Source organism: Ustilaginoidea virens, chromosome 5 (assembly GCF_000687475.1).
Source record: "Ustilaginoidea virens chromosome 5, complete sequence".
NCBI lineage: Eukaryota > Fungi > Ascomycota > Sordariomycetes > Hypocreales > Clavicipitaceae > Ustilaginoidea > Ustilaginoidea virens.
Genome location: NC_057320.1, coordinates 2,799,692 through 2,817,981, shown reverse-complemented (window position 1 = coordinate 2,817,981; position 18,290 = coordinate 2,799,692). Strand labels below are relative to the sequence as shown.

Sequence of the window (18,290 nt, the reverse complement as noted above, 5' to 3'; positions counted from 1 at the left end):
CGACGGCGATGGCGACGGCGATGGGGACGGCAGCCCTGTCGCTACAAAGAGGCAGCTTGTATTCCGTCCGAAGCACAAGGTGAGGATTTCAGGCCCAAAGACAAGAAGCCGGCCGGGGAGTTTGCTGTCTGAGCAGTTGCGCGGTCGTGAGAAAGCAGCACACCTTGATGGCAGCCTGGGGATGGGGGAAGGATGTAGGCCTGGGATGTTGTCGAGAGAGACCAGGCCGTAGACGCAAGACGGACGAGGGGCCCCACCACCACCCAAGGTTTGGGTACGGCCGCAGATAAGAACTGGATAAGCAAGCAGGCTGGTCCTTCCGTGGTTGCGCAACCTAGTTGCGGGATGGCGCGTGAGAGGGAGACTCTGGAGTGACCAACGTCGAGGAGCGCCTGGGACGCCATTGAGTCTCTCTCTCCTCTGTCAATGTACCAAGTTCTCCAGGTGCCGGGCAGTTGCGCTGGATACGGGCGTACCGAGTACAGGAGGAGTGGACGGATCCACTGGGGCTTTTGCAGGTGGAGGAGTCGACATGCATGGAGCCTCTAAATCCACTGATTTCCCTTTTGGAGGATCCCAGGTCTTGGGGGCGTGGTCGTTGCCATGCAGGTACCTCGCAGTACTTGGATATATTAGGACTAGCGCAGGACCCGAGTCTGGACAGCAAGCGGCGGGGAGGGGGGAAAGGTAGCATGAACAAAGAGCAGGTGCAAGATTGCGCCATAGTGGGTAAGTACACGGTACATGGAAGCGTGATGCTTTTCCACACCCCGTAATGGGCAGTCGACCAAAGACTTGGCTTGGCGTCTAATGAGCAGCTCACAGGCAACAACATGCTGGGTCTGGTTTGGTCAGCGAGCGGCTGGTAGTCAGTGGCCACGTAGTGATCGGTGGTCAGTGGTCAGGGACATGAACCTCGCGCGCGAGAGGTTGTTCTGTTTCTTCCTGGCCTGGCGACGAATGGGCGCCTGACAGCATCATAGAGACGTCTGGGTACCGAGTAGGGTCAACTGGTCGATTGACGATTGACGGGATGAAACGATCAATAATGGGGCCTGGCTGGGGTGGTTCCAGGGGAGTGGCCCGTCCAGCACAGCCCAGGCCATTACTTTCTACACTAGACATTGACTACGAGAGTCTAATCTGCGCCGCCGGACTGGATCTTGCAAGCCCCGTAGAGCTGTGGTCACGGTGCTTGTGGGACGCTGGAGCACGCTTGGAATTGCTTGGAACACGAGACGACATACGTTCCGGGACAGGGCTGGGCCCTCTGGTTGCCTGATGGCACCAGACCAGACTGCTGGACCTTTACATAGCAGCAAGTACGGTGCGACTCGGTCCTTCTTTACAAGTCTGGAGTTTGCGGTTCGATTCGTGTCTGGTCCCATCCCTCGTACCTCGTCGTCGCATGCATGCATGTGCTGGAGGCAAACCTGAACTGCGCAAGGGCCAGCCTCATCCCACCACAGACGTCAACTCTCTTCTGGCGTCTGGTTTGATGCGCCACGCCCAGCATGTCTGGTCCGCAGCGAGTCTGGTGTCTGGTGTCTGGTGTCTGGTGTCTGGTGTCCGGTGTCTGGTGTCTGGTGTCTGGTGTCTCTGGTGCCCCATTGTTTTCTGGCGGCTTGGCTAGGGGTCAACTCTCTTTTTCACTTGCGCTGCTAATTGACTTGTGCTGCTATTGCTGTTACTGCTGCTACCAACGCCAGCCACCTGGTTCCATGTCTTTTAGTCGCCTGGCCAGTGGCGGCGGCACCTGATCCTTTGAGAGAGCCGGGCACTAACCAGGCACGGTCTAGGCGGAGCAGGAGGCACCAGACGAGAGCTGGGAGAGTCGCGGTGCTGAAGCACCCATTGAAGCACCCATCTGCAGCCAACGACGGAGCGCAGCTTGAGGTCTCCCAGGCTGGGGCCAGCAAGACCCAGTGCTACGGCCACAGCCTGATAAAGACTGGACATGACATGCCCTCCCTCCCGTATGGCCCTGAATGGCTTTATCAGGGAACCTCCAACAACTAGGTAGTCTAGGTAGTCGCAATCCACCAGCCAGTCACACACCATCATGCCCAAGTCAAGTACCCAGGTACCTGGGTACCAGACCGATCTGAGCAAGACCACATGCAGGCAGGCGTGATGCAAACCACCAGGAGGAAGGAGCTTCCCGATGGATTCAGGCAGGTTCTCGCTGTTCATCGTGCCATTCGCTTCCATGTTTTTTTTTTTTTTTTTGGCAGCATCCACGTGGCGTTATCATCGCTGCCAGTGGTCCGGTGCCCAACTAAACTCTACGCTGTCAACTATGGTATGTGCCTTTCGATTGTGTCTCCAGCAGGGGCTTGACTTGACTATCACGCTGTCCACGACTACGATGTTCAATATTGTCTCATACGCATTGAATTGCACAACGGGCTGCAACTTGCGAATCGACGGATTCATGAATCGACGAATCAACCAACAAATCAACAAATCAACAAATCAACCCGAGACAGACATATGCAGCACCGCCTGCAGCACCACACCCTGGCCCGCCCCCGGATTCAATGCCCTTGCCCTTGCCCTTGCCCGCTCGCCCGCCCCCCCTCACTGACTCATCGCTGAGAGCCGCGCAAGGTGGTTGCCTGTGTTGCATCCCGCGCCGGGGATAAGCTGTTCAGCGAGGGCCGAGCAAAGAAAGAAACAGTTGGCCACTACCTTAGGTACCCGGTTAGTCAGTACCTGTTGATGCAGGCGCGATGTCGCAGGCGCCGCAGGGTTGAGCATCAAACGTCTTCGGTGTCGCGAGAATAAGCCGCAGTCACGACTTCCGATGAAACCTCGTTATCGCCGTTCCTGCACCTCTTTCTGCTTCCCGTCGATAAAGCTATGGTGGGTCCGGCGCGGTGCAAGGGTCCAATCGAAATTGCCGCTGCGAACGATGGCCCCTGATGCTGATGCTGATGCTGATGCTGATCCCGACGGGAGGAGAGACGTCGAACTTACCAGACCTTAGGTATATGTACCTAAGGTATTTTCGTCACATGTACGGATATGATATGCTTCTGCAGACATGCAACGAGAAAAACACTGCGTACGGAGTACTGAGTTCCCTCTTGGTTACGGAGTAGTGAGGTGAGAGTCCTCCGACGCACGCCCTGCTGCACGACCGCGTCTTGCCCTTTAGCGGTGGTCACCGACGAGTCGACGCGTCGTCGCAAGACCTTTGCGTGTCCTGCGTGTCCTGCCAGCGTGCCTCCACTCGCCTCGCCTCGGGAATCGATCGTCTTGGCCCCCAGGGGGCCACTTGTATCTGGCACATACACGAGCCACACAGCATGTCTGGTCTACCTTACCTTTTGGTTCGTACGCCCGTAGTACGTGCTATGTACGCACCCGGTTCCTCGGTTGGTCACCAAGAAACAAGAAGCATGATTTGATGGCACCAGAAGCTCCTACGTTTTCTGCCTGGCGGGTGCGTGCGTTGCACGTCTTCTGGCCCCATCCAAGTCAACGCACTATGCCAATGCATTCCATACAGTATTCTGCAGCAGCAGAGCAGGCTGCAAACACGTTCAAACCTGAACCAAGCCCGACTTCAAGCCCAGTGCGTCAATAGCCCATCGAACAAGGGTCGCAAAGTTCACAAAGTTCAAACTACTCCGTACTTCGTACTCCGCACTGTCCAGGACTTCCAGTGCCTCTTTTTCCTCAAGGCCACCACACTCGCCATCCCCGGAGCCATGGGGCCGCCTGGACAGTGCGTACTTCCTATTCGCACAGGAGGGGGAAACACATGGCCGCTTGGCAGGTCCCAATTTGTACCACGTCTGTCGGCCGCCACAGCCGCTCATTATTTACGTCGGGCTGTTTCTTCCTGGCGTCGCCCGCTTTATTTCTTTCCTTCTTTCTTCGTACAAGCAGGCTTTATTCTTTGGCTGGCAATGTCACCAAGTAGTTCATCATCATTCCGCTCTGCTTTTTCTACCGTCGCGATGGTGAACCGTCGCTCCGAGCCCATCCCTGACCTGGGGTTTTGTTCTTTCTAGGAGCATCATGAGACAGTCGGTCGCTGTTCAACGAGCCCCAGATCGGCGTTCTCAACCAAGAACACCATGACACCATGCTCGCTTGGGCTTGGCCCTGGCCCTGGCCCTTGATCTGGCTGAACCCAGACTGCCACGCCCAGACTGCCACCGCCCAGACTCATTTCTCAAATCGGCCATGGCCAGAAATCACTTGCCTGTGCGACCCGCCATTACCGACACGAGACACGAGCAAAAGATGAGCAAAGGACCGCATTACATGCCGTGTTCCAGATCTGGTATCGCGGGCGACGGAGATTCCAATTTGCAAGTCTATCTTTCCTCAGGGCAGCCGTTATACGACGAGAAATTGCACCTGGTCAGCGGCAAGTTGACCTCTGTTTTCTATCTATACGCTCCGTCTAAAGTCTCAGTACTGCCTCCCAAAAGAGAAAGACAATGCCAACACGCCGGTCTGGAGAGGCCAGTCATTTCCCGTTTCTATTCTAGCTTGAAAAAGCTCGGCAGTTCATGTCCCTACTCCATCCATGACCATTGGCATTCCGGTTTGCCTTTGAGTATTCATAATGCCAATGACTGGCTGTCTGTTGACGGCCATACGTCGTCACCTTTATGCAAGACTTGCCCTTATCTAAGACTTAAGGGTGGGGTATCTGTGGTATGAAGAAATAAGGCCGGGGGGGGGGGGAGGGGAGAAAATAAAAGAAAAGAAAAAAAAATGAAGAAGAAAGAAGAAAAAGCAAAAAGAAAAGGGAGAAAGGAGAATAAAGAGAGGGGCCAAATGCTAGGGTTTATCAACCATGCCCACCGTTTATGTCTTGGAGGGGGGAAAAAAAAAAGAAAACAAAAAAACCAAGGCCGAGCGAATGCATGAACTTGCGTTCGGATGGTACCGGTGAGCAACGCTCTATCTCTCTCCACTTTCTTTCTTTTTTTTCGTGTTTCCTTCAAAAGAAAACGGCTGCTCCTTGGCAGTCAACCATCTAGTGGGCCGCCGACTTCTCGACCGTCGGAAGCTCCTTGATGGCAGCAGTGATGATGCTCAGCCCCTTACGGAGTTCAGTCTCGGTTATGACCAACGGAGGAGCGAATCGAATAATGTCGCCGTGCGTAGGCTTGGCCTGCAATGTTTCAATCGGTTAATCGACTTGGATCACTCATGGAGCGACGCCGCGCAATATCCCAGAAATCACGTACCAAAAGACCCTTTTGCTTGAGGAGCAGGCAGAGATCCCAAGCCGTACGGCCAGAGGCGGCAGATTCATCTATTACAATGGCGTTTAGAAGGCCCTTGCCCCGGATTGTCTTTATGATGGGAGACTTGAGAGCAGCGAGACTCTGACGGAAAATGTTGCCAAGACGCTCGGCGTTGGAAATCAGGTTCTCCTCCTCGACAAGCTCCAATGCACGGATGGAAACAGCACAACCCAGAGGGTTGCCGCCATAGGTGGAACCGTGGGTGCCGGGTTCGACGACTAGCATGACCTCTTTGCTGCTCATGACGGCACTCACGGGATACATTCCGCCAGAGATTGCCTTGCCCAAGGTGACCATGTCGGGCTTGATGCCGGACCACTCCGAGGCCAGCATCCGACCAGTCCGGCCAATGCCGGTCTGGATCTCATCGCAGATGAGGAGAACGTGATGCTTTTTGCACAGAGCGTGGACCTTGGAGAGGTAGTCGTCGTCTGGTACAACGACACCGGCCTCACCCTGGATGGGTTCGACGAGGAAGGCGGCAGTCTGCTTTCCGTGAGCTTCAAGCACCTCTTCCAGATCAGCAACGTTGTTGAAACGGATAGGCTTGCCTGTGGAGGGGCAGTGAGCGCCAATGTTGGGGATATACGGTCCGTAGTTGTCCTTGGACTCTGGGTCTGTGGACAGCGTGATGGCAGTCATCTAGAGTGCCCTCTTGATTAGAATCTACGTACGTGAACCCGCGTGAGGGGGTGGTTCCGGGATCAAACGTTTTGCGACTGGGGGCGTGGTCGCACCGACGGGCTAAATCTGGTGGTGGATAGCATGGGCCGGAGGAGCGGGAGCGGGAGCGGGAGCGGGAGCAGGAGCAGGAGCAGGAGCAGGCACGTACAGAACGACCGTGGAAGTTGTTGGTGACACAGAAGACGAAGGCCTTGTCCTTCTCGACTCCCTTGACCTTGTATGCCCACTTTCGGGCAACCTTGACGGCAGTCTCGGTGGCCTCGACGCCGGTGTTCATGGGCAGAACCATTTCGTAGCCGAAAACCTGGCGAATCTTCTCGGCCCACCTGGGGAAGACGTCGTTGTGAAAGGCACGGGAAGACAAGGTGAGACGGCTGGCTTGATCGGTCAAAGCCTTGACCAGCTCGGGGTGGCAGTGGCCTTGGTTGACGGCGCTGTAGGCGGAGAGGAAGTCGAGGTACTGGCGGCCTTCGGGGTCCCAGACATGGACGCCCTTTGCCCTGGAGAAGACGACGGGGAGAGGGTGGTAGTTGTGAGCGGCGTACTCGTTTTCGGCCTTGATGGCGGACTCTGTGGAAGCGGCATGATACCGGGAGTTGGTGCCGGCAACGGCGACGGCGACGGCGACGGCGGGGCTGCCGGTCTCTGCGTGAGGGGCCATGGTGCCGAGGAACGAGGAATCCGGGGCTGGAAGGACGGGGGCGAATTGGCGTAGGCGAACGGGAAGCGACGCGGAGCGCGGAGCGAGGTAGAGGTAAGAGGCAGGTGTTTGTCAAGGTAGCGATGTGATTGCGGAATGTGAAACTAAGGCGATCCGAGCATGTCAAATCTCCAGGGTGTTGGAGGGAAGTGAAGAGAAAGGGCGAGGGCGGGATGGGAATGGATTGCCAAAGCCCGGGGGGAGGTACCAGATGATAGGGCGAGGCAGAGGGGGGGCAGCGGGTACTGAGTCGGTACGGAATTGTGGGACCCCCGGGGAGAGAGGGGGGGTGGTGGGAGTGGTGGGAGTGGAGAGAGTGGGGGGGGGGGGGGGGGGGGGGGGAAGAGATGCGTTAGGTGGTACGGAGCAGAGGAAGATCGGGAAGGCGGGCAGGTGACAGGTGGTAGGTACCTCCCGTGCTCCCGTACCTTCCCAGTGAGAGGGGTACCGCCTGGCGGAGAGGCGGAGAAGCAACGGAGCAGACTGGACCGACTGGACAAGGACTGTGACGCAGCATCAGCATCAGCATCGGCATCGGCATCGGCATCGGCGGCCCGCAGCGAAAAGAGGAACGGGTGAAGGATTTGCCTCGGGAAGGGGGTTTTCTTTTTTCTTTCTTTTTTTTTTTTTCCCCCCCTTGCCTGTGGTGCTGGGTGGGCAGCCGCTGTGCATGGCCCCGTTTTGGCAATTTTGTCAAGCCGCCACACTGGAATCCACGTATGTACGTACCTTATTGTCGTGACGCCTCGGTGTGGGTACGTTGGCTTGGCGGCAGCCCGTGTGACGCGCGCGCGGGCTTCGTGGTCCACGACGCCAGGCAGAAATGCCGAGGCCAACCGGGGCTCGGGGGCTGGGTGGCGGCTGGCGATGGAAGCCGCCGGCCGTGCGACCCGTGCAACCCGTGCAACCCGTGCAACCTCGAGACGCGTGCCTCCTTCCTGGGCAAGTCTGGGCAAATCCAGACAGATCCAGGCAGATCCGTTCTCAGGGCTGCGCTCTGGGCTGGCTGGCCCCACTCCGTGCTGCGCACTCGGTGACTCTGATCTGACGGCCTTTGCCGGCCCTTGAGCCAGCGCAAGCAAGCTGCGGACATGTACATCTTTCGGGGTTTCTTTCTTTCTTTCTTTCTTTTTTTTTTCAACTTTTTTATTTTTCAGGTTCAAGAGACGTGTGCAAGGGATAAGAAGGCCAAGGGGAAACAGGTCAAAGCCAAGACTTTACAGACACAACAGAGAGAGAGAGTCTGCCTGCCCGAGATCGCTTCTTCTCGCAGCAGCCATGTCTTGGCCCGCACACACACACCCCCCCGCGGCCTCCCGAGATCGGCCTGCGCTGTGCCCGCCACCTGATTGGCCCGCCAGGCATCTGACAATTCGAGACAATACTATTTGCCACCGAGTCAAGCAACGCCCTGACAATTGCCGTTCAACGGCCACGGCCACGGACACGGACACGGACACGGACACGACGTTATCGAACAGACAGACAGACGGACAGACAGACAGACAAAGCAAAACGTCCGCTTGCCAACTGCCGCCCCCCCTCTGCAGCTGCTGCAGCCAGCGCGTCCGCAATGCCCGCCCCGGCTGCGCTCCTGCGCCCGCTGCAGCGCAACCGACCGCCGGCCTTTCTTCTCCTCGTCGTCTTCCGCCTCCTCAACGCCTGGTGCGTCAGGACCTTTTTCCAGCCAGACGAGTTCTTCCAGTCCCTCGAGCCGGCCTGGCAGCTTGCCTTTGGGCCCGGCAGCGGCGCTTGGCTCACCTGGGTGAGCTTCAAGCTTTGCAATGTTCATTCCTTGCCCCCCCCTTCCGAGGGCCCCGGGGAATATTAAAAAAAAAAAAACCCCAAAAAGCAGACCAAAGCAGACGAAAGCAGACGAAAGCAGACGAAAGAAGACCAAAACCTCCCTTCGCTAACGAGAACCACCCCCCCCCCCCCCCCCCCCCCCCCCGTAGGAATGGCACCATCGTCTGAGGTCGTCCCTCCACCCGGCCGTCTTCGCAGCCGCCTACCGCCTGGCCCATCTGCCGGCGTCCATGCTGCTGCCGCCCGGCCATGTGCTGCGTGCCGCCGCCGTCGTCGGCTCGCCCAAGCTGCTGCAGGCCGTGTCTGCCGCCCTCTGCGACTGGTACACATGGCAGCTGGCCGTCAACATCTTCGGCCCTGACGGCAACCTCGCTTCCTCCGTCGCGGTAGCTGTCTTCTCCCCCCCGCATTCTCCTCCCCCGCGGCCCTTCCCTGCCCAGCTAACCAGTTGCCTGCCGTCTCCCAGTTGCTCCTGCAACTCGTCAGCCCGTGGCAGTGGTACTGCTCGACGCGCACCTTTTCCAACTCGCTCGAGACCACGCTCTGCGTCGCCGCTCTGTACTACTGGCCCTGGCGACTCTTTGCCGCCGCCGCCGCGCCGACCAAGGAGAACCCCCGGCCGGTCAACGCCGTCAGCATCCTCGGAAGCACCCGCCGTCTCCGCGCGTCCCTCTCCCTGGCCGCCCTCGCCGTCGTGCTCAGACCTACCAACCTCCTGATCTGGGCCACCGTCGCTGCCATGGCCCTTGCCCGCCCGTCGCTCCGGGGGGCCTCGCCCGTCACGCGGCCCGTCGTCTTTGCTCTCGCCAGAGAGGCCGCCCTCTGCGGCTCCGTCCTCATCGCCATATCCGCCGCCTCCGATCGCCTCTACTTTGGCTCCTGGGCGTTTCCCCCTTACAACTGGCTCGACTTCAACATCTCCAAGTCCCTGGCCGTCTTTTACGGCCGAAGCCCCTGGCACTACTACCTGTCCCAGGGCATCCCGCTGCTCTGCACCACGAGCCTGCCGTTCGCCCTCGTGGGCTTGTGCCGGCCCGCCGCGGCCTCGTCCGCCCCTGCCGAGCGCAACGTCCGCCGCGTGCTGTCCTGCACCGTGCTCACCACCGTCTGCGCCCTGTCGCTGATATCGCACAAGGAGGTCCGCTTCATCTACCCCCTCCTCCCCATCCTCAACGTCCTCGCTGCCCCGCACGCAGCCGCCTTCTTCTTCTTCACCACCGCGACGACGCCGCCGCCGCCCGCCGATGCAGCCAACGGCCCCGCTCCCCGCCCCCGTCCCCGCCCCCGGATCCGCCGCAAACCATGGCTCCTCGCCGCCCTCGGGGTCAACCTCGCCCTCGCCGGCTACCTCTCCTTCCTCCACCAGCCCGCCCCGCTGGCCGTCGTGTCGTACCTGCGAAAGGAGTACGAGCGCCTCCGCCCCGCGCCGCCCCCGATCCCCGGCGACGAGCTCTTCGCCCTCTTCCTCACGCCGTGCCACTCCACCCCGTGGCGGTCTCACCTTTACCACCCGGGCCTGAACGCCTACGCCCTCACCTGCGAGCCTCCCCTGCACACCCGACCAAACACCCCCGAGAGAGACGGCTACCGAGACGAAGCAGATCGATTCTACGACGACCCCGCCACGTTCCTCGGAGCCGAGCTGTTCTCGCCCCGGCGCAACATGAGCATCCCTCGCTACATCGTCGGGTTCCAAGGCATCGAGCCCTGGCTGCGCGATTTCCTGCGGACCCCGCGGGGCAGCGCGCTCGGCATCAGCCTGCGCCGCGTGTGGAGCGGATTCAACGGCTTCTTCAACGAGGACTGGCGAAGAGCCGGCCGTTTGCTCGTCTGGGATACCGGCTTGTATGAAGGCGCCCCTTTCGGCGACAGTGTATAAAAGAGAGAGGGAAAAAAAAAAAAAGATGATCCCATTCGCCCCCGGGCCACACCCCCTCTTGTTTTCTGGACAAAAAGTAGAAAGCTGGTGGGTTGGACGGACGCCAGGAAACAGTTGTGGGATCGAAACTAAACGCTGATGAACCAGGCCGTCGTGTAGAATAGACAGTGGCGCAGTACACGTCCTGTATTTCTGCACAGGACATGCCAACTACTACATGTAAACAAACAGACTACCAAGACACAAACTACAGCCCCCCGGGATACCATCAACAGATCACGCGAATCATTCACCCATCGCGTGTCTGTCACAGTCTTGAGTCCTTGCTCTTCAACGCGGTACACGTGCTCGATGAAGCGGCCGCCATGGTTGAATATAGAGGTTATGCAAGAGGGCAATTAGATATTCAAGAGTATATAGGGAAAAAAAAAAGCACACAATGGGCCAACACGCAGACAGCCACACCTTGTATCCAACTCTTTTCGTCTCTTCTTTTTCTCTTACATGGCATAAGAATCGAATCGATACCGTCGTGATTCCTCTCCCCCAACCAAACGTCTTTTCATCCGACGTGCCCGGCGCGCATAAACCAACAAAAGAGATTCCCTCCCGGACAAGTCCGCGCCTGTCTGCGTTGCATGTGAAACCCTGAACCTTGGGGTGAAACTGGGGGAAACAAGAAAACTTAAAGACACGTCCATCCAAATGCCGCACAAACCCAACGGTGAATGAATAATCGCAGAATCCGCCAGACGCTGCAGCTCCGCGCCGGAAAGAAACAAAACAAGTAATAGAAAAGGGTAGATTAGACTTCTTGTCGTGTCCAGCAGATAGGGGACGGACGGGTCGGCGCGAGATCCAGGTCTGCCCCGACACCTCTATTGTTTATTCTTAGGAGGCTCAAACAGGAACGGCGCTTTGGGAAAGTAGATATCGTGACCGAGTTAAAATGCCGACTACATGTTGGAAACAGATTGCTCTGCCGAGGGAGACCAGCTTCACTCCCGCTTGGTGGGTTCTGTTTGCGCTTCCATCATTGCGGCTGCAGGAGGTTCAGGCGCTGGTGCTGGCGAAGCTTCTGGTATTGGTTCAAAAGACTCCGCTGCCTGCGTTTGCGACCTTGCTTCGTTCGTGGCATCCGACTGCGGGTATGCCGGCTGCAGCTGCTGCGCGTGTCTCAGAGACGGCTCCTCGGAGGCTTCGGGGACGGGCCTTAGTGGGAAATCCGGGTTGCAGGGTTTCACCTCCTCAACCATCTTTGGTCCCGCTGGAGGGCTCTGCAAAACCGCCGGCTCGGGGGACAACACGGCTTCGCTCGGCCTATCTACTGCTGGCTTTTCGCCCTCTTCTTTTTCTCTCTTGATATCCATGCTCCTTCCCCTAGAGTACAAGGCAGCGCTAATACCCTGTCGATCAGCGTGCCGATCCGCCGCTGGCGATTTATTCCGGCGTTGCTCGGCGTTTCCCTTGGCCTCACGATACTTGTTCTTGATCCAGCCAATGGGACCTCTCGCATCATCCTTGCCATTGTCCCTGTCATCTTCGTGGTGGTTGCTCAACATATCCAAGGGATGGGGTTCCGACGATTCGTCCTGAGTGAGGCTCTTGCGCGGCCTGCTGGTGCCGCTGCCTACCGTCGTCGTGCTTGTTTCGGCGCCGGTGTTCGACCAAAGGTTGGTGGGAGGCGGACTCCCCAGCGAGTGCAGAGAACCACTATTGTCGTCCCTCCTGGTCCTTGATAGTCTCCAGCGCTTCTTTCTTTCCTTGTCGGGACCGTCTGCGTGCCCAATGGTCTGGCCTTCGACGATCTGATCAAGATCGGACCCTTCGTTGTATGACGAGTAAATCGACGTTGGCGGCGACTTCGTACTTTGAAGGTTATCGTCTGAATGCAACGTGTCGTAATGTGAGGCTAGTTGCGAAGCTCGGGGCGTCAGTTCCGACGAGACATCGTTTGACTGATAGGGGGGAGCCGATGACTTTGTCGGGTATGCTTTTTTATCGTCTTCGATAGATTCGGTTAATTTCGAGGGCGCACGATCATGCGGGACCGGGACCGCAGACTGAGGAGGCTCAGTCATGGCCAGCGTGGCTAATGCGGGGGTGATTTGTTCCAATATGGGCTGGATTGACTCCATTGGGTTCGACATCTCAAAGGCTGGCGAGGCGGCATTTGAGTGTATGAGAGAGGCGTTGGAGCTTTGCGCGCTAATGTTCACGCTGCCCGGTATTCTCTTCTTCTTTAGCTTGTTTGGCTTCTTTTTTTCGCCGCCTTCCGCTGGTGACCGTTGAAACAGGCTTGGCAAGTTTCTCTCCTTGGAAGGGACTGGGGTCGACTCCTGGGGAATAATATCCAGCAGTCTTTCCTGGCTCGGTCCAGATGCCTGAGAAGCGAGGGGTGTCGGACTCTTCGCCGAACCTTCCCCTACATAGTTTGGGCTTGAGGCTGGGGATTCCGGCGCGGCCATTACAGGCCTTATGGGCGTCATGACGTTGAGGCGTGCTGCAGGCTGTTGCTGGCCAGGGCTTTCGACCTTTCTGAACTTGCCTCCGGCTAGAGCAGGCGATTTCTTGGAGGGGACAGTGTTGCTGCGACCCAACCCCCCCGTCGTGGTTGCGGTATGAGAAGGGCTGTGCGACCCAATGCTCCCTTCACCTCGCGAGTGTTTGGAAGACACGGATCGGTTACGACGTAGTTGTCCCTCTTTTCTGACGCTGTTGGCTCCGGCGCTGGCATTGGACGCCGTCCGAGAAACCCCCTTCACGTTCGGAGTCGTTGGTGTTCCTGATTCCACCTCCTTCTTGGTGTTTTCGTCGGCAGCGGTACCGCGCATGCCGATCAAGAAATGATCCTGGTTTTCGATGAGGAAAATCAGCACACATTGGTTGAGTCGATACTCCTCTGGAGCCATGGCGTGGTTGGGGTGCGAAAGCATGCCGGGCTGAAAGATGGCGGCCAAGTTTTGCGGGTTCATCCGGTTCTCATCCGATTTGGCGGCGAAAACGGCCAGCAGGTCCAGGATATACAAGAGGAGTTGCCGGTTGAGCGGGGGAAGTTCGGTAATGAGCTGTTGATACTTTATGATCGCTGCCTGCTCGTCGAAATTCTCCACGAACTGAGGTCCGTCGGCATCGCCCAGCGGTTGCTTTGTCGCCCCGCGGAGGGGATCACGAAACTGCTCATAAAGAGCTAGCGGTACCACGGGTTCCGGGAGATCGTTCAGGTATCGGCGGAGGACATTCGCGGCGTCATGCACCGTATATCCATCCCAAACAAGGCCTTTGCCGTACCGGTCCGGGGAGTCGAAAACCTGCTTGAGTTCTTTAATCCGCTTTTCCGAACCGCTTAGTCGGAAAATTCCCTCGACTCCAGTGGCTAAAGAAAGCTGGTTAATTTCAACCTTGCTCGAAATCTAGCTGGCTTCAGCCGGTACCTTTTTCTTTGAGAAACACGCCACACTTGGCCACCACTATGGGTACGTATCCGTAAATGTAGCTTTGACCATTTTCATCAATCAGAGATATCGCGACATTGGCGTACGTGATACTTTGGCGCAGAGGAACGCCGAAGATCCCGGGGGCTCGACTTTCAGCTACATAGCAAGTCAGCTCTCTGCAGAAGATGGAAGGCAGTGGGCAGAATGTATGGCAAAAGGTCAAAAAGCAAAAATAAAATAAAAACAAAATAAAAAAAAAGGGACATCAAGAGATCGGGTAAGCCCGCCCGGGCAATCAAAGTAACTTGTAAAGCTCCAATTGACAAGCGATGCCCGGGTCGTTTCAGCTGTCAATGCATCGACAGGAGGACAACCTTGAACCATTTGTGCAGGGCAGACGCAGTGTGCAAAATCACAAATCACGCTCCGGGGCAGTCAGGCCAAGGGTTCTGAGTAGTTCGTACCGAGAGGATCGTGTTGCTTTGATGGCAACTTGAAGCCTTTCCACCATGACTTCAAGTCACGCTTGTTGGGTGGTGAAGAAGGAGTGGCCGCAGCCAGCGACGAATGACGGGACGAGTTGTGTTGGTTCGCCGCGGAGATGGGAGAGGCCATTGTGGACAAGGAAGGAAATCGGGTGCTCGATGACGAGCTATCTCGGAACTGCGCTGATTCGGGAGCGTTTTACGACCGCATCAGCCGTCTGTTCGAGTCTAGCTTTCGCGAATTCGACCCCGATTTTGCACGCGGCTGAACCAGACGACAGGGCGACAACTTGGGGGGGGGACGGCGGGCCGGGCGGACTTTGCTGGGTTCGACGAACGGGCTTGGACAATCGGGCAGACTGCCAGGACGGGTGGAAATAATGGCCGCTAGTCTTTGTTGAGGTGAATGACGATGGGGGTTGATGGTCCCTGGAGAAGAGAGAGTCGAGCCTTCATGAGAGTGCCACGGCGGTACTCCGTGCACTGAGGGGCAAAGCACAGCAAGACGAAATAAAGCGGGCAAAAAAAAAAAAAAAAGGTACGTAAATCAGACAAGAAAAAGTAGCGTCGAAGCCGCGCAAGAGTCGCCTAACGTCGAACGAGCGGTCGATAATCAAATCTGGATATTAAAGGCATAGAGAAGGCGAGTGCGGGCGGCGGCGGCGGCGACGACGGAAGGTTAAAAGCGCAACAAGGTCTTTGGCAAGAAGATGATGGCACGACGAGTCTGAGATGGTTTGCAGCAGCTGCTGAGCAGCAGAGCGGTGATGAAGCCAGGGCGTGGGAGGAGGACCATGGATCATTCAGCAAATCGTGCTGTGCTGGTTGGTTGCTAGCACCAGACTTGAGCCAAGGTTGCATGTTGCGGAGCAGTTCCCTAGGGCGTGGACTACCAGGCGTGTATGTACCTGTACCTACCTGCCTTGGGTTCGGTACCTAAGGTAGGCTAGGTTAGGACGTAGGTCTGGTGCCTGGTACCGCCCCTCGCAGTACATAGGTGATTGACTGGTTGTACCTGCTGTCAATTGTTGGTGTGGTTCACTGTGGTGGAGGCGGCGGGCTGTTGACTCAGTGCTGGCGCAAGCGCAGGCGCAGCTGCAGCCTGCGGGTGTGGGCGCTGTGGTGTGGGCGCTGTGGTGTGGACGCTGTGGTGTGGACGCTGTGGTGTGGGTGCTGTGGTGTGTGGGTCAGATGGACTCGGAATTTACGGCCCAAAGCCAATCAGCGCCACCACCAGCACTTAGCAGACTGCAGCAAGTGGCCCTTGGTTGCCCTGCGCTTTCCGGGGAATGCCAATACTTACTATTCCATGCTCCCGAGTCCATAACACCATGAGCAAAGCGATCGGGGTGACGTGTTTAGTGCTCATGCCGAGCGTGGCAAAAATAGGGGCTGTTCACATCATGCGCTTGCGGAACCTGATGTATGATAATTCTCCGTGCCTTGAAGGGATTTGATTTGGACGTCGTCGGGTCGGGTCACCAGCAAAAATATGGACCAGTCAACCAAAGGCCAAAGGCTGGGCGGGGCCAAAGTCAGTATGCAGTATGTACCGTACCGCACCGCATGTACCTACTACAGAGTAAGTAACCCCCTCGGTCATTCTCCACTGCCATCTCAGCGCTTTTTTCCCCATATAAATACGCAAACAGAATCCAAAGGAGCTGAAAAGAGTCTGGTGGCGGCTTGTCCAACTTGCGTGGCTACAGGTCAGGTCAGGTTGAGAAGCCTGCCCGAGAGTCAACCTGCCCATCTCGATCATGAGGTCAGCCTTTGCGAGCCTGAACCACCCACGCCGCAGTCCAAGCAAATCTCCATCGTCGATGGGGGTTGGAAGGGGAGAAACAAGGCCGCTTGTGCTTTTGCCAGAAGACGCCATCGTCACTAGTCTGCTGTCTTGTCAGCGAGCTGTAGACGTCGGAGGGTAGATCAGTAGTGTACGGAGTACTGGAGGAAAGGAAAACTTCTTTGAGCTGCTGCTGCCAACGCTTTTTGTTCAGAGGGTCTGGCAAGCCGTCCCCGTACCAGACTTTGTCCGACCCGATCCAGCCAACTTTGGAGGTTGCGTGATTCGATCAGAGCACGCTTTTACCAGGCAAAATGATGATGCAAGAAAACCCCCCAGACGACATTCAAGCCAAACGACAGAGGGGATGGGTTTCCGAGTCTGTACCAGACTCTGTCCGCCATTCATCAGACAACCACTTACAGCGTCGTACTTGACAGTTGGGAAACTTGGACGAAGGGAGGTACGATCCTGTCGTCCGCCTGCCTGTCAAGTGTGGAGAGAGTCATTCGCTGCGGCTGGCGGGGAGGGGGGTGAGCTTAAACAAGTGACGAAACCCACCAGCTGACATTATAACTGCAGGTGCGATGACTAGAAAGCTGAATTATAAGCATCCTCGTGGTTTTTTTTTTTTTTTTTTAAATCCCACGGCGTACTCCGGAGTCCGTACTCCGTTCCAAGGCAGAGTGTCTATTTTAAGATGAGCTGTACCTGACCAAACTTATCCGTGTCATGCATACGGATTAAAGAACGACTGCCTTAGGTACCTAGGTACCTAGGTAGGTTGGTACCTAATGCAAAGCGCGAATACGGGAACCCAGTACGTACTGCGCAGTGTGCAGGGAGTTGGTTGCTGGAAACTTTGCATCTGGCGGCTGGCAAAAGTGCCGAAAGCAGCCCCCAAGGTCTTCCTTCAGGTCTCTTCGCTGGAGAAGACCCCGGTACACCTCTTGCCTGGGAAGGAGCGCACCGCCTGTGGATCCGCCATGGCTGCTGCCGACTTTGGAAGGAACTTTGAAGGGAAAGAGCGTCCGATAGGAAAGGGCCGTGTAGTCAATAAAGAGGCTGGGGCAGCATCATGAAATACAAATACGCCCCGGATTCTCGCTTGTAAAACAGCAACACTTCACCAGACACTTGCAGAGGTGCCCAAGTGCCGAGAAGTCTTCACTCACGTTACCCCGTGCCTTTCGTCGAATAAACGCACGCACAGCAGAGACAAATGCGGACCCACTGGCACCGCAGACATCGGTTGGGCTGGCCATGTCAACCAATCCACGCCGCCCGGCCAGGGGAAGGTAAATTTCCTTCCGTCATCTGATTATTTGCAAGCCCGTCTTCGCAAAACACCAAAGCACGTATATCCCCAGCTCCAACTACGGTTGAACCACTGGACTTGCCTCCAATCTTGGCCCCCCCCCCCCCCCCCCCAACCCCCTGCAAGACCGCATACCGATGGATCTGTCAGACAACCCCTCCCCTTCCGAACACGAAGCTGCGTCAACAGAGCGCCACCGACCCTGACACTGGACCAGGTTAACGCAATCCGAGCAGCGCATGCTCGAGCAGCGCATGCAGAAGCGTCAAGTCAAAGAGTTTCTGGGCGTACGTCCCTTGTCCCGCCCGCCACCCTTGTTGAGCGCTGCTTTTCTCTACTTGTCTGCTCTTCTCGGATTGCACCAGCTGACGGATGTCTTTCGGGTCTCCAGGCTTTCGGTGGCCTCGTGGAGCACTGCTTCACCTCGTGCGTGGACGACTTCACCTCCAAAGCTGTGTCATCCCGCGAGAACGGCTGCATCAACCGCTGCGTCCTGAAATGGATGGCTACTCAGCAGCGCGTCAGCGAGAGGTTCCAAGAACATAATGCTCAGCTTACGCAGCAGATGCAGAACAAATAAGCCAGCCTCGAAGAATGAAAAAGACGGCCAAGAAACGCGACGAGCACGCATTTTATTCCAGGAGATGGGAGAAAAAAAGAAAAGAAAGGGGGGAGCGGAAACGGATGCCCTAGCCACAATTTGAAACTTTTGGATCTCAAAATTCGGTTTCCATGGGGATAGCTTCGGCTGGTTCACCGGGTATGGATTTGCAATTCGGTGGGACATTTCACGTCTGAAGGAGCGGCGAGTCGTTCAACCACATGCCATGTGTGATGCTTTCACAAATATCGGGGAGGGATATCTCAGTGCCATGAATGGGTTGGCGTGTACTTGTACATATGGTCCATAGAATTATCA

The 18,290-nt window shown here is 56.9% G+C and overlaps 6 protein-coding genes across 6 annotated transcripts; 3 read left to right on the top strand and 3 right to left on the bottom strand.

Annotated features, from left to right (window-relative positions):
* Positions 1–41: 41 nt before the first annotated feature.
* UV8b_06543 (uncharacterized protein) lies at positions 42–404 on the bottom strand (the record flags this gene model as incomplete). Its single annotated transcript, XM_043144040.1, has 1 exon — positions 42–404. The coding sequence occupies one exon, from the start codon at positions 402–404 to the stop codon at positions 42–44; it is 363 nt and encodes a 120-aa protein (XP_042999975.1).
* A 3,793-nt stretch (positions 405–4,197) lies between these two features.
* Positions 4,198–4,918, top strand: UV8b_06542 (uncharacterized protein; the record flags this gene model as incomplete). Its single annotated transcript, XM_043144039.1, has 2 exons — positions 4,198–4,677; positions 4,877–4,918. 2 exons carry the CDS (start codon positions 4,198–4,200, stop codon positions 4,916–4,918), a joined length of 522 nt encoding a protein of 173 aa, XP_042999974.1.
* Positions 4,919–5,002: 84 nt separating this feature from the next.
* On the bottom strand, positions 5,003–6,621 carry UV8b_06541 (uncharacterized protein; the record flags this gene model as incomplete). The annotated part of the gene is made up of 3 exons (XM_043144038.1): positions 5,003–5,140; positions 5,217–5,918; positions 6,109–6,621. 3 exons carry the CDS (start codon positions 6,619–6,621, stop codon positions 5,003–5,005), a joined length of 1,353 nt encoding a protein of 450 aa, XP_042999973.1.
* Positions 6,622–8,233: 1,612 nt separating this feature from the next.
* UV8b_06540 (uncharacterized protein) lies at positions 8,234–10,345 on the top strand (the record flags this gene model as incomplete). The annotated part of the gene is made up of 3 exons (XM_043144037.1): positions 8,234–8,425; positions 8,616–8,852; positions 8,933–10,345. The coding sequence occupies 3 exons, from the start codon at positions 8,234–8,236 to the stop codon at positions 10,343–10,345; spliced, it is 1,842 nt and encodes a 613-aa protein (XP_042999972.1).
* A 998-nt stretch (positions 10,346–11,343) lies between these two features.
* Positions 11,344–14,397, bottom strand: UV8b_06539 (uncharacterized protein; the record flags this gene model as incomplete). Its single annotated transcript, XM_043144036.1, has 3 exons — positions 11,344–13,721; positions 13,780–13,938; positions 14,247–14,397. The coding sequence occupies 3 exons, from the start codon at positions 14,395–14,397 to the stop codon at positions 11,344–11,346; spliced, it is 2,688 nt and encodes an 895-aa protein (XP_042999971.1).
* A 3,111-nt stretch (positions 14,398–17,508) lies between these two features.
* On the top strand, positions 17,509–17,951 carry UV8b_06538 (uncharacterized protein; the record flags this gene model as incomplete). Its single annotated transcript, XM_043144035.1, has 3 exons — positions 17,509–17,516; positions 17,589–17,658; positions 17,763–17,951. 3 exons carry the CDS (start codon positions 17,509–17,511, stop codon positions 17,949–17,951), a joined length of 267 nt encoding a protein of 88 aa, XP_042999970.1.
* Positions 17,952–18,290: the final 339 nt, after the last annotated feature.